Genomic DNA, 14,452 nt, shown 5'->3' with positions numbered 1-14,452 from the left:
GGGGAGAGACCTCCTGTTGGCGCAGTGGGCCAACGTTTAGACTTGAGGCCATAGAAAACCCAGAGCCTAAGGCCTCTGGGTGAGCAGACAGTGGCCAACAGGCAGCCTGGGGTCAAGAAGGTCCCTGCTCCGGGACTTCACGGCTGGCAGCTCACCACACCTGCCTTCCCGCCACCTCGCCCAGGGGAGGGCTCACCTTCCTCAATGTCTCCCTCCCCATGGGCTCCCACCCTGGGCTCAGGCCAGACCTCCCTCTGTCTGAAGGTCCAGCATCCTCTAGGGAGTGGCCAGCTGACCAGAATCCTCCCCCCGCTCCGTCCTCCCTGCAAGCACTAGAGAGAGACTCACAGGTTTGGGTTAGTCAGTGTGAGCTTTGGAGGCCTGAAGAGACGGGTGGCGTTAAAGCAGGTCCCAATCCCCCACCTTACGGCTGACGGCAAAGAGCCCATGGAAGGAGCACAGGCCCCTTCAAAGTCCAGTAAACAGCGGGAGGAAAAGACAGCCCCTCTCAGTAACCAGGAACCAGGTCCAGGCCTTGGGGGGGTGGGGAGAGCTCTGCAAATCCCTGGTTCAGTCTTTTCTTAGGGGGAATGACCCCCCAGTATCCACTCGGTAGATCCCAGGTAGACGACTGATCAAGATGCAAAGAAAGAATGGGCGGAAAGAACAGTGAAGTGGGGAAGGCTGACGATACTGGCCTAAGACGTTGAAATGTGAATCGGGGGCTTGGGGACAGTTGCGCAGAGAGATGGGGCACGGTGACACAGCAGGTCAGGGAAGTCCTTACGGCTGCCAACCCCATCAGGCCCTTTGTCCTGCGAAGATCGACTGCCTCTTCCATCCCAGCCAACCGTCCTGGCCGGGGAAGCAGGAGAAATCCCCCCAAGTTCCAGAGCTGCAGACTTTCCACTAGCTGAAGTGTGTTTGCTCCTTAGCTATCCCTCTTCACCGTCCCCAAGTTAGATGCTGGTGTGGTCTCCACGGCATCACGTCATCAGGAAAGAGTGGAGAAAGCTGCGTTCACAGCGAGAAAGGGTCTCCTTTGCCATGTCCAAGACCCTTCTCCTGGCCGGCGATCTCCATCCTCAGAGGGCAGCCCCAGGGCCGCCCATTTGTTGGGGGGAGTCCGTGGAGGATGGGATGTTTCTTGGTTCAGAGTCTGGCTGCCAAATGACAGCACCCCCAAAACACACATTCCCCGCTTGTCCTGGGCCTTTCCGCCATCCTCCACCCCAGGACGGAAGCCAGAACTGGCCAGAGTGGATGAAGAGCTTGAAACCCGCTCTGGCCTCAGTCCCTTATTGCAGGGTGAAGGTGGGCAGGTGAGCACATAGGCTTGTCCCTTCCAAACTACGGCTGCTCTCTACTGATCCTGTTTCTGTCCAGCCGCTACAGTCTAGAACCCATCGAAAGTTAACCCACCTTCCCTGGATCCAAGGTCTGGATTAAGCACATTTCTCTCTTACAACCTGTTCCCCCATCTTCCTCTCTCCTTCCCCTTAAATTCCAGAGGCATTATCAGGTGGGGACCCAGGGAAGTGTCTCTTGGCTTTGTTCTCTTTACTGTCTCTTCGCTCCAAAGCTAGAGTGGGACAGTCAGGCCCCTGTCTCTCCAGCTCTCTGCCCCTCGCTTCATCTACTCTGGCCTGAACAATCACTTTTACTGTTTCCCCATATTTAAACCTTTCACCTCCATCTCCCTCTTTGCCGTCTCTCATTTCAGTCTCTCTCCTGCTCTGCCAGCATGAAGGCTGAAAGAGGCTTTCCAAAGGCAGGCTCTGTCCAGATGAAACAAAAAGGCTGGGCAGGACCAGGGGGTCAAACTTGGACCTATTGGGTTCACTGGGTGTGGGAGTCCAGAGACAGTGACTTCCCAAGGGTCTAAAGGTGAATGGGATGTCCTGGGGAGCTTGGTGGGTGCACCACTGGGTGTGCTTATCCACCTGGCTTGGTGGTACATGAACACACACACACGGGAAATCACGAAAAAAATCCAACACTGTGTCCCACGAAGGGTTGAGTTTGCCGCTGCTCATGGGAAGCAGGCATTATGGGTTGTACTACAAGAAGATGGGTTTTCTTGGTTTTCCCAGAATAAGGACACTCTTCAATGCCCCCAGAGGAACTACTTGGAAAAGTTAATGCAAACCTTTGACAGAAAGGAAGGAAGAAAGAAAAAAATCAAGAAAATAGATTTATATGCTTATATAATACTATATGGAGCCTTGTAGATAAATACAAGCCCACTTTTTGTTTTTCCAGCCTATCCTCCCCCACAAAGGCTGTGCTAGCTGCGAATTGGATGCAACGAAGGGCTGAAACTACAGGCTTCATTCAGCGCAGAGTTTTAGCCGCCCTGGAAGAACCCATCTTCCCACTATTGGGGGTGTGGATTGATTTCTCAAAGTCTGCAGGGGAGTGAAATATGCACACATACTTCATATCCATGGATCCACTTAGGGACACCTACCTATCTAATATCACTCAGTTATGAATTTGCTTTGTGTTGAGAGGAATGGAATGCATTTTAGGTTTTGTAAATTTGAGGGAGAGAGAACACAGTGTCGGGGTGGGAGGAGAGGAAGGACCTGTCGAGCCGTGCAAGCTGCTGGCTGCAGGGGGAGAGTGATCCAGGAGAGGCACTGACGCCTGCTGTCTTTTCCTTTCTCCCCCTGTGACCCATCCAAACTGGGCAAATTCCAAGGGTGTCATCGAAGGCCACACCTGGGGCTGCACCCGCTCCTGCCCAAGCGGCTCCCACCTCGGGCCGGGGCTGGACGTAAAGGCGGCTGCTTCCAGCCCACGCTCCACTTTTCCTTCTCGTGACTACTCGTCCTCCCCTCTCTCACACACATCTGCTTCCCTCCCTTTTCTTTCTCTTGTTCTTCCTCTCTTGCCCTCCCTGTTCATTCAACTTGCCTCAAAAAGAAAAACTTTTTTAAAGGGGGGGGGGTGTCTCCTTAGCTTTGTGCATCTCCGTTGTTGCCGTTTTCAAAGTTGAGACCTTGCCAGAGATTCCGAGGTCCTCAGTTTCTTCAAATAGATAGATATATGTATTTTCTTCCCTTAAATGAGATGAAATGAGTGGCGTCCTGGGGTGGAGGGAGGCACTGGCTGGAGTCGGGGCTGGGGGGGGGGGATGGGGTGAGGGAAAGATGGGGAGGGGACGCGTCACTCAACATTGCTGCTGTCGAAGGTGTGGCACTGAAAGTCCCCGTCCACATATTCCATGCCTGGCAGCTTCATCCCGTACTTGTCCACGCACCAGCAGATGCCACGTTTGCGGCCACGGGAAGGCTTGCACTGGGGTGGGAGAGTGACAGGCAGTGAGGATGGCTGTACCCCGAGGCTCTGCTCCTGCCTGGCCCTTCATCCTCCCTGCCTCAAGACAGATCCTCACCCCCGGAGAGTTGAGGGAGCTGTACCCAACCCTGGGGGTTCTGGTGTCCACACTGCATGGGCGGACGGAGTCGGGGGGAAGTGCTGATTTAGGCAGTCTTCCCTAGGCTAGCTCCTACGACTTTGTTTTATGTCACCCATTCAGGGTCCTCCAACTTGGTATTTTCCAGAGAATGATATAACCTGATCATGATGATGAAAATGATGATAAATTAAATTGTTAAATAATAGTAATAATAGGAGGCATCACTTGTATAGCTGTATCACATACAAGGCACCGTCTAACACTTACTATATTGTAGGTACTGTTCTAAGTACTTTATAAAGATTAGTCCATTATTCCTCATAATCGTGTGAGAATAATAGGTACAATTATTCTCCATCTTACATGAGAAACTGGAGGCAGAGACATTGACTAACTGGGGTAAGAGGACACAGCTAGTAAACAGGAGAGCCAAGCACTCACGCAACGCTGTCTGGTTCTTGACTCCTAACCTAGAGGAGGGGTGCCCTCATCAGAGTCATCTGGGAGGGCATTTGTTAGAAATACGAATTCTCAGAGTCTGCCCGAGACCTACCCTCAGAGACTCTGGGGTGGGACCAGCAATCAGTGTTTTAACAAGACCTCGGGGTGACACTGATGCCCTAGGAAGTCTGAGATCACTACCCTAAGGTAACGCGTACTCCTTAACGGGCTCAGATAACTGCTTGACCAGCAGTTGCCCAAAGGGTAGCCTGGCTGTGAATGGGACACTAAATGATTTCAAGTGGTATGTGGTTAAAACATGTTTTAGAGTCATGTATATGTATATATTTATGTGTGCCTATCAGAAAATAACACATCCAACGTGTGACGTGACGCAGTGATAGAACGTTTCCTTTTTAGATGAATTCATGTATGCAAGGTGAATCATTAAAACGTCAGTAGATTATAGTGTAGGAGGGAATGGGGACAATCACGATTGTGACGGGTGCAAGGATTTTGGAGGTTTGGGACAAAGTGTTGTTAATGACAGAAATCCAGGCATTTAGAGGTGGAGGTTTCTGGCAAGTGCCCTGAACTTGGGGCTCGGCACGGGGCGTACCTGCTTTCTCTTGTAGAATCCTTTGCGGTCACAGTTGGGCAGGTACACGGCGCGGGGCACCATGCGCGGGCTGGCTTTGAGCTCCTGAAGGGAAGCCTCCATGTGCCTGCGGCAGGGACCCTGTGTGCGGACAGGAGGGGTGAGAGGTGTGCCAGGACCCGCGGGAACCACCAGGACGTGCAGAAAGCGTGGCTGGGGTATGGGGGGCGTGGTAAAGGGTCTGTACGGAGAGTCACCGCCTTCTGTCTCCAATACCTGCCACCCAAGGTCTCCCTCCGCCTCGCCTGCCGCGCCCCCTGGGCGTATAAAGTGCTACCACGCACGCTCATTTAGACGCGGGCTAAGGTGGAAAGCTGGGGCGGTGGCAGAGGCTGCGGGGTGTGGATGCAGAGGGGGATGGGGAGAGAATCCTTGAGACTCACCTGCTCAGACTCCTGTCTCATCTCAGGTGCAGAGATGACCCGGGGGTGGGCGGTGTTCTCAGCTCCCCCCACGAACTTGGACTGGGTCAGCTTCTTTCTGCGGTCCTTCTTCACGGCCTCGGCCTTCAGCTCGGAGATGCGGGTGTGCTTGGGTCGGAAAATCTTGGGCGAGTAGGTCTCCTCCGCCATCTCGGAGGTGGTCGGTTCCTCGTGCTCGCGGGAGTCTCTTTCTGCAGGGAGAAGGGGGCTGAGGCCCAGCCTTGCAGAGCCCGAGGCTCGAAGGATTGGGGTGAGGGCACGGGCTCTCTGCATTCCTGGACTCGTCCAAACTGGGGAAAGCAGGGAACTGAGAACCAGGGCACGAGTCGACACTCGTGTAAGTGGTGGGAAATCCAGGGCGACTTCATGGGGTAGGAGAGTGTTGGAAAAGTCAGGCTGATACAGGAGGGGACGTCGGACAGGAGGGAGAGGATATTCTGGGGACGGGGACGGCGAGGGCTGTGGGAAGGGGCTTGCTTGTTGGGCGGCTGGCTAAGTCGATGGGGTGGTGGCCGGAGGCGGGGCTGCGATGTAAGAACACAATCTGGAGACCTAGGCTGTCGGGGGAAATAGGCAATGGCCAGAACGTGGACAAGAGGCCAAGTCCATCCTTTTGGTGTTTTCGGAACTGCTGGAGTTGCGATATATCTGGAGCCGGGAAACCAAGGGCAGCAGGGTCCTGGGGTGTCTGGACGGGCAGGGGTGTGGGGACCATCAGGCAGAACAGGAAGAGGGGAGCCAGGAAAGCCAGAAATGTGGGGTCTGGAGGGGATCAGTGCCGGCGGCTGGGGGGGGGACGTGGAAGCCCGGGGCCTTGCTTCCTTCTCAGAGCTGGCTCTGTGCTCTGTGCCCTGGGAGGCTGGGACATAACTCAGCTCCAGGCCAAGAGAGGCAGACTGCTGGCTGCGGGTGGAGCGGTTATATATAGCAGTGACTTGGTGACAGTCTATATTTAGCTGACTTATGACCTTTAAAGAACTAGGACTTTGTTCATTTATTTGTCGATCTGTTCATTCCAGCCTCCGGCCTTTTCTTGGTTCACAGATTTCCATGAAATTCTCATCTCACAGGCGCCCTTCTCTGGGTCCCTCCTCTCAGCGCCCTGATCCCACCAGCCTAGGCAGACCCAGGGCAGGAGGTCTTCGATTGCTCTTCCCAGGTGGGTAGAGCGTGGGCAGGATGCCCAGAGTGAGAGCAGGTGTAGGGCAGGGGGGGGTGCGGGCAGGGAACCCTGTCTTCACTGCCCTCTTTTCTTTTCAAATTCTAGAAAAAGAAAATAGGGCTTTGTGGGGTGACCCTGAATAACTCAAATAGACTGAAGAAGAAGCCTGTTGTCCACCCTCGCTGCTCTCACCGGGCTGCCCGGGAGCTGCGATGGCAAGGCATGGGTTGGGAAATAGAAGGAGAGGAATCTGAGGAGGTGGTGTCGAGGAGAGGTACAGGGAGGGAGCAGTTCTGTGAGAGGACACTGTTTGGTGTCCCCGGGGCAGGAGATTTCAGCCCAGGGGAAGTTCCAGGTGTGTGTTAAGAGAGGTATTTGGAGGCCTGGCCTAACCTGGTCAGGATGGCAGGTGGCAGGAAGCACCCAAGCACCTGTTTGTCCCTTGGCTCGGGATTTGTCAGATTTAATCAAATAGGTAATCCAGTCCTTAAGGCCCTGGCAGGGAAGTTCCCCACCCTAAAGAAGCCTCCAGAGGTTTGCAGTGTCCTGGGTGGCGGCTGATTTGGGTATTTATCCACGGGAGAGGAAGGGAAGTAGTTTCTGGAGAAGAAGGTGTGAGAAAGCAAATGACAAAGCAGTGGGCAGGCTCTCCCTGAACAAAATTCAGTACCAGGATCCCTGTCCCCTTCTGGCCTTTCACTCCGTCTTCCCACCATGTCCTGCCCTGTGCTCTGACTCTATCAAAACCCACCGGAAAAAAAAAAAAAACAAAAAACCCACCGGGATGATAAATCAACAAGGTGATGCACCTGGCAGGTGGAATGGAGCCTTCTGGAGATTAGCTAACAGAGTGATGTTTTTGGCGTAAACCAACTTTTCCTGGTTGTGGGATTAGCTAGGATGGGGGTGGGATGCAGGGTGGAGCAAGCTGATTTGGGGGACTCTGTGCAAAGTGAAAGATTAGGGCTCTGTTATCTAGTAATTCAGGCCCAAACCTGAGGCCCAGGTCTTGAGGGAGGGGGTGAGGAGAGGAAAAGCGAACCATTGCCTAGTCACATCTTACTGAGTGACTTGACACTTCACTCAGACTCTCTGGGCATCCCCAAGCACTCTGACCCTCGCTTGAGCAGTGGGGGGGCGGGGGAGAGGGCAAGAGATGGTTGCCATTGAAAGGCTGGGAGCATTCTGGGTGTGCATGGCCACACCCCTTCCCCAATCAAGATTGTAACCAGGTGAAGGGAGGGGAGGAGGGCGAGAGGGCTGGGTGTGGGACGCATGGAGGAAGGATGAGCATCTCCTTTGGGGGCTGCTCTGGCCTGGCCCAGAGGGAAAGCAGACTGTCCTCAGGGGCACCTGTGGATCTGGGATCTTCACCGGGAGAGGTCCCCGGCGCTGCTTACTCCCAGTGGCTGGCTGTTCCAGCTCCCCGAATCCCTCCAATAGTCCATCCCTGTGTCCACAAGTACATGCACCCATCCCAGCGGTACTATTTCTGGCTCTTAAGGATATTTGGGGTGGGAGTGCCACCCACCTTCTTCTGGTCACCTGTTTTGGGGGCCCTCTGTCCCTTTGGTCAGAGGGTGTGATCCACCAGATGCCATTTCACCTTCTCTCACGGAGCTTCTCTCTCTGGCTTTGGTGGTCGTGGAAGTACATTGGCTAATGCCCACCCTCCCCCAATGTCAGCAGCCCTTCTCAAGACTCTTCATATTTTAGGATCTTTGAGAAGTGCTGTGGCTGCCCTTAACCTTGACTCACCCTTCCTGGGAGGAGGACAGGGCTGTTAACAATGGTTCAAGAAACTTTGGGGCAATTTACTTTGACCTCTCTTGGTCTTTTGTCCAACAGTGTTAGCTTTGAGACTAAGCAAGGATGATACTGGAGAACGAAGTGCCTTCTTTAAGGAACTCAAAGTACTTTTGCAAACCCTCTGTCCTTCCCCTGGCCTCACCAAGGCCGGGTTCCTGAGGGCATACCCTCCCCAGTTTGCAGTCTCTTTGGCTGTTTCTGAAGGGCAGACTTAAAGTTTTGATGTGCCTCCCGGGTTTCGGTGCCACTTAACCCCATGGGACCTATTACTTAGGCAGCCGGAGAGTCGAGTATCAAAGATACTAATCAGGGTCTTGTGGTCACCTGTAGGCTCCAGAGAGACAGCGGAAACTTGGAGCGGAGCCAGGGCAGAGCCATGAAGATTAAAGGGCTGGAAAGTAAGACTGGAGCTGGGATGTCAGAGCCAACTAGCCCTACTCAGCTGCTTTGTCGCTGAGTCATAAATAGGCTTGCAATTTTGGAAGGGTTTAAGTTTTAGATAAAACAAGAAGGCACAAGTAGACTGGCAGCTCCTGAGCTGTTTCATCCAAAGAAAATGGAGCAATGTTGCAGAAGGGATTTAGGTGGGGTATAAGGGAGGACTTCCTGGTGAAGTTGCCCTGCACGTGAATAGCAATCCAGGGAGCTTAGCAATGCAGTAGGTTCTGGAACCCAGTCTACCAGCATGTCAATACCTCCATACGGCCAGTAGGTGGCGGAGGAGACCGATGGCCGCAGAACACGTCCGTGGCGCTTCCTTGTAGGGACTGTAAACAATTTTAAAATCTGGAATTTGTGTGCCTCCCTCTCCTACTTCTCTGACAACCACCCCAATCCTCCCCTCTTTGTGTGTCTGCGGCATGCATGGAAAGAGTCAGGGAGATGGACATGCACGGACTGGGAAGGACCCACGGGGGGTCAGGGTGGAGAAGGCAGGTGTGGGGCAGGGGCAATGCTATCAGTGTGTAACCCCCTGCTGTTTCTTGAATCTGCACCTGAAACACGGTCAGGGAAAGAAGGGAAACAGATCTAGGGCCTCCCTTCCTATCTCTAGATGTTATTTTGAAAGGATTCTGCAGAGAGTGGGCGAGGGAATGTTCACTATTGTTCCCTCCTCTGGGAAGCTGTTGAGGCAGGGCCCTTTAGCTCCATGATCTATCCAACAACTGAGGAAGCAAGGGTTCTCACATTGTCCCGATATTTACCTTTGGATAACTATCTGATTCTCTGCTCTGTTCTGCCCCCAGTCCTGCCACCCGGGCTCTCTGATGCTCCCAGCCCCTGCCGTGTTAGGGTGGGCAACTCAGTTTCTCCTTCCTTCACAAGGCGCTGTGCGTTCACCCTGATGCACCAACATCCACTGAGGCACTCCCCAGGGCAACACGAAAACCTGCCTGAGGACTGTGCCATCCTCATGTCCCAGTGAACCTTTTTTTTTTTTGGCCATGCCATGAAGCTTGTGGGATCTTAGTTCCCCAACCAGGGATTGAACCAGGGCCCCGGCAGTGAACGTGCCGAGTCTTAACCACTGGACCGCCAGGGAATTCCCCCAGTGAACCTTGAGTGTGTCTGGGTGCAGGCCCAGCCAGTGTGGACCCAGAGGCATCCCAGGGTGGGCACTGCTCCTCACAGCACAAGTGCCAATGCATGCTCCCTCCCCAAGCCCCACCAGGGTCTCCAACCCGCCCTCTCACTGTAGTTCTCCTGCGGGCGGCGCGGGGTGCTTTAGCAGTAGGACCAGGCACTTGCTTTTACGAAGCCTTCTCATCCCACCTGCTCCCCGAGCCCAGCGATGGGGCGGGTCCAGTTGGGGACCTTCTGCTTCCTGCAATCGAACCTTCCACCCTAGGGCTGTTAGTCCTACCTTGGCACCATTAACAGCCTGGGCCCAGCCTGGTGTTTGTTTCCCACACTATCTTGACCTCATAATCAAACTTAGAGAAAATGGGTGGACCAGATATTGTGACTTCGCCTACGGAAATTGAAGAAGCTGAGGTGTACTTGGAACTCGCAGCTCAGGAAGGATGTGGGGCTTTGCCAGGCCACTTGGACCTGGGAGTAGTCTCTTTTCCTAGCCAGAAGACAAGAGGGGTTCACCCAGAATCTCTCTACAAGGAATGAAAAGGGGAGCTGGGTTTCCACTGCCTCTCATTCTAGCTCCCTCTGTGGAATTCAAACAGTAAGCTTCTTAAGGGGAGAGCTTTGTCATTTATCTTGGTCTCTCCAGCCTATGGTCTTCAATAAATAATCTTTAAATGGAGAGGCGTGAATCTGCTCACGAGACAGAGCGCAGGAGGTCTAGGAGCAAGCAGTTCTGTAATGCCAGCTGCGGCATGTTAGAGCTCAGTGGATACCCTGAGGGGTCATGTCACCCATGCACCTGCCTTTAAACACAGGAGCTGCTGCAGAGGGAACAAGGTGGCAGGGGGGTGAGCCTCACAGAAGCGGGAAGAAGTAGGGTCCCCTGGATTTACTGGGTTTCTTTGATCTGAGACTGTGCTGTCCAATACAGTTGGAATGAATAAATATTAAGTCAGATTACAAACTCAGCTTCTCAGATGCTCCAACCACATTTCTGAGGCTCAATAGCCACATGTAGCCAGTGGCTACCATGTTGGACAGCGCAGATCGACGACACTTCCATCACTGCCGAAAATTCCCCTGGGCAGCTCGTCCGAGGGCACTGATCCATGCCTGGGTATGGCTGGATTCTCCGTGCCTCCTCTCCACTTGGCCTTGTTTCCTAGCCAACCTGCAGTCTCCTGCTCTTTGCTACACGTAAGGCTTCTGCGAAAATGCTGGATCAGCTGCTCACTGTTTAAAAAGATGTGAGACATGTCTCAGTCTCCTGAAGTTTGACCATTTCCCAGCTGCAGATGCCAAGAGACTCAATTACACTGTGTGTGCCTTTGCATAAAGAAAAAGGGGATGGGGCAGTAGGGAGGGCCGCAGAGCCTTCCAGGGGAGCTGCACCGTCCCCGCTCCTACCCGTAACATCACTGACCAGTGCCTACCTTGCCCCAGTCTCTCTTGGAAGACTCTGTTTTCTTTTCCTCTGTGGTTAGTAACAGACATGTATTCTGGGCTCTTCTTCACCTGAATTATGGGCTGAGAAGGGAAGGAACACTGACTTCCCAAGAGGAAAAGAAACCCAAACGACTGTTACCCTAAGGAACCAGTTTGCAAGAAGGGAGGAGTTGCAAAAAGACACTGGAGGGGAGTCTTGCTGACCTGGGGTACATGGCAGAGGCAGGGAGCAGATTCAGAGAGTTAGTGACTGGACAGAGAGAGCAACAGGCTTAGCCCCCTGAGCTCCTTTACAGCCCCCAGCCATTTCAGGCCAGGAAAACAAACGTGGGTATGTGACATCTCTATCCTGAGCACAGAAATAAAGACACCATAGAGCAAAGCAAAGAAACAGAGTCAGAAGCCAGACTACCAGCCCTTGACCTTCAGTCATCCTTCTTGGGAGGAAGATGGGGCTGCTAACCGTGGTTCAATAAATCCTGGTGCAGGTGTACTTTGACCTCTCTTAGTTGCTTCCTCTCCTCTCCTTGCCTTAGTTTTCTCATCTGAGTTATGGGGAGGATGACAACAGCCCCTTCTCCATAGGGTTGTGAGGATTCTATGAGCTGCTACGTGCTAATGAACTCTCAGCGTAGGTCTTTGCCTTGGTAGGTCTCTGTTGCCTCCCACCTCCCTTGTTCCCATCATCAACTAAAAATCTGGTTGCTGTGATATGTGGCTGACAGGTTTCTACTTGTAGATCACAAGATCTCAGGCGCCTTGGACTGAAGAAAGGTCTGCTGGGAAGTGATGGCTCTACCTTCATCTCTGGGGAGTCTGATTGCCAACCTCAGGTGAGAGGGGCTTTGCCCAAGAGCTTCTGAGAACTGGTTCCCACTTAGAGAACTCAGCCTGGGAGTCTGTCCTTTGTCTAATCCCATTCCTTCATGCTGCATTAAGGCACTAGGTCTTTTTACCTAAAGATGGAGAGAGAAAAGGTGACCCATCACCTTTCCACAGTGTAGATATGGCAGGTGTCAAGTTGGCGGCACTTCCCCAGAATGAAAGGCTGGGGTCCCACTCACACATCCTCCACTGTAAAGGAAGGATCCTCCTTATTTTTTCTCCCTGGGGACAAACTAGGATTCAGGGCCATGACTCTGGCACACATTTCTTGATCCCTGGGCGGCAGCTGGTGATAAATTCACCCATAAGAGATACACAGTTATGCACAACTCCTACGATGAGTATATCCAGCCATCCAGCATCTCTCTGGACTTGGGGAAGGTACATGCTCAGTAGAAACGTCTCTATCTCTTTCCTATATACACCCCAAACCAGAAGGTAATGGGGGGTGGGGTGGGGGGCAGCCTTTGAATGGGGGAAGAGGAGATGAGGAGAGGCAGGAAGTGAGGGACCATTTCTCTGACCTGGCCACACTCCCACTGGTGACTCATCACGGCCCATTCAGAACAGCACAATTAAGTAGCCAAATTCCCTGAAAAGTCCTGTATGACCAGAAGGGGGCGGCAGGGAGCGGATGGTTTGAACACTTTTTTTTTTTTTTTTCCCTCCCAACCCTGGTTCCCCTAAGAAGAGAGACTTGCTAGGGGTCAAACAAGGGAGTCTGTCCTGTTTGGCAATTAAAGCTCAGACTCTTTTCCTTTTTGACTTCTTTGGGGCAGGAGGAGAGTAGAGACAGTAGTTCCCTTCTCAGGTATGGGAGGGGCTTGCTGGTGGCCTCTGCCCTGTCCAGTTCGGTGGCCACTAGCTATATGTGGCTTTTGGCACTTGAAATGTGGCTAGTGGGACTGAATTTTAAGATTTATTCCATTTAAATTAAAAAAAATCCTTGGTTATTGGAAAACTTTTGAGTATATTTAGGGCAACTCAGGTATACGAATCTACTTTTTCAACTGTAAATCTTATGAAAACTAAAAATACAGATCAAGTATTTCCAATGAAAATTTGGTGTTTGAATTGAGATGTGCTGTAAATGTAAAATACACTTCAGATTTCAAAGACTTAACATGAAAGAATGTAAAATATCTCATTACAATTGCTTATTTTGAGTATATATGGAAATTATAATATTTTGGGTATGTTGAGTTAAAACATACAGTTAAAATTAATTCCACCTGTTTCTTTTTACCTTTTTTTTAAAAAAAACGTGACTCTTAGAAAGTTTGAAATTACCTATGTATGTGGCTTGTATTATATTTCAATCGGACAGTGCTGTTCTAAAGGGTCTGGAAGGAGAGCCATCTTCACTGAGGTGACAGGGAGACTGGGGAGCAGCTCCCCAGTACAGCTGTAATGGTACAATCTACCCAGTTCAGAATAATAGGGGCCCATGTAAAACATCTCTGCAAACCAGCAGAGGTCATATGAGGCTAGGTTCTGAGTGAAAATTCAATCTGGGTTTTGCTTCAGGATTTGGTAAGAGAAGGGCTGATCTCTGATGGTTTAGGTGAGGGATCAAAAATAAGATAACCTATTTACTTTATTATTATTATTTTTAACCTATTTACTTTAAAACACCCCCCAGGGCTCACCTGGTTGTCTAAGCCAGGGGTCCCCAGCCCCCAGGCCACAGACCGATATTGGTCCGTGGCCTGTTGGGAACTGGGTCACACAGCAGGAGGTGAGCAGGGAGCAAGCAAAGCTTCACCTGCCGCTCCCCATCACTGGCATTACCGCCTGGACCATTCCCCCTCACCCCTGCTTCTGGTCCGTAGAAAAATTGTCTTCCATGAAACCGGTCCCTGGTGCCAAAAAGGTTGGGGACAGCTGGTCTAACCTATTGGGAAGACAGCTTTATCTGCCTCCTTCTTAAGAAACCCCCAAAGGAGGAGCTGCACCAGCATCCAGGATATATGAGGATGGCTCTCAGCAATTCCTCAGATCAACGTGAGGCCCCCAGCTGTAATCTGGAGGATTTCCTCTCCTCTCTTTCTGAAAGAGCTCCCACATACCTGACTACGTTCAAAAACCTGGTGACCTTCTCTCTCTCTTCCTTATCAACTTTTGTGGCATATGGTTTTCTCTCTTTTTCTTCTGATGCGCAAATCCCCCAATCACTCCCTCACCCTCATCCCACCCCACCCGAGCTCAGATCTCATCATCTTGCTGCCCGGCTCCATGGAAGCCCGTGCTGGTGGAGGCTGGTTGCCATGGGAAGCCGGCCACTTCTGTGCCGTGGGCTCCTTAGAGACTGTGGACCGCTGCCTAGCCAAGGAGCAGCGAGGGCCTGCCTGCCTGCCTGCCCGCATCAGGACAGCTCCCTGTCATTCAGGAAATGAGGTTTGGCACGTGGACCTGAAGTCTTGACTGAACACACTACCCTCCTTGCCCCCATCCCAAACCACTGGCTTAAGCCAGCCTTGCTTGCAAGACCGTGCAGAAAAAGGGACAGAACGGGGAGGGATTGAAAATAAAGGGGTACTGCCTTCTCCACTTTGGGGCCACTTCACTTCTTCCCCTTAAATGGAGCACTCCCAGTTCTGAGTTCTTATTTCATCCTCACAACC

The 14,452-nt window shown here is 52.2% G+C and overlaps 1 protein-coding gene across 2 annotated transcripts in view; it reads right to left on the bottom strand.

Moving 5' to 3' along the window:
• Nucleotides 1-2,181: 2,181 nt before the first annotated feature.
• IGFBP5 (insulin like growth factor binding protein 5) overlaps nucleotides 2,182-14,452 on the bottom strand; it is an 18,084-nt gene continuing 5,813 nt past the window's right edge. Inside the window, exons 2-5 of one of the 2 annotated variants that reach the window (XM_024763290.1) lie at nucleotides 4,907-5,136; nucleotides 4,485-4,604; nucleotides 3,181-3,303; nucleotides 2,182-3,065 (exon numbers count right to left, since the gene is read on the bottom strand). In XM_024763290.1, the coding sequence (XP_024619058.1) occupies nucleotides 3,036-3,065; nucleotides 3,181-3,303; nucleotides 4,485-4,604; nucleotides 4,907-5,136 (503 nt within the window). In that variant the 3' untranslated portion in view covers nucleotides 2,182-3,035. Of the gene's footprint in view, nucleotides 3,304-4,484; nucleotides 4,605-4,906; nucleotides 5,137-14,452 lie in introns of both variants that reach the window. The other variant, XM_024763291.1, reaches the window with a different exon arrangement.

The sequence above is a fragment of the Neophocaena asiaeorientalis genome, unplaced genomic scaffold, assembly GCF_003031525.2.
Source record: "Neophocaena asiaeorientalis asiaeorientalis breed wild unplaced genomic scaffold, Neophocaena_asiaeorientalis_V1.1 scaffold86, whole genome shotgun sequence".
NCBI classification, from domain to species: domain Eukaryota; kingdom Metazoa; phylum Chordata; class Mammalia; order Artiodactyla; family Phocoenidae; genus Neophocaena; species Neophocaena asiaeorientalis.
The sequence above is the reverse complement of the archived record's forward strand: the minus strand, read 5'-3'. Positions and strand labels throughout refer to the sequence as shown.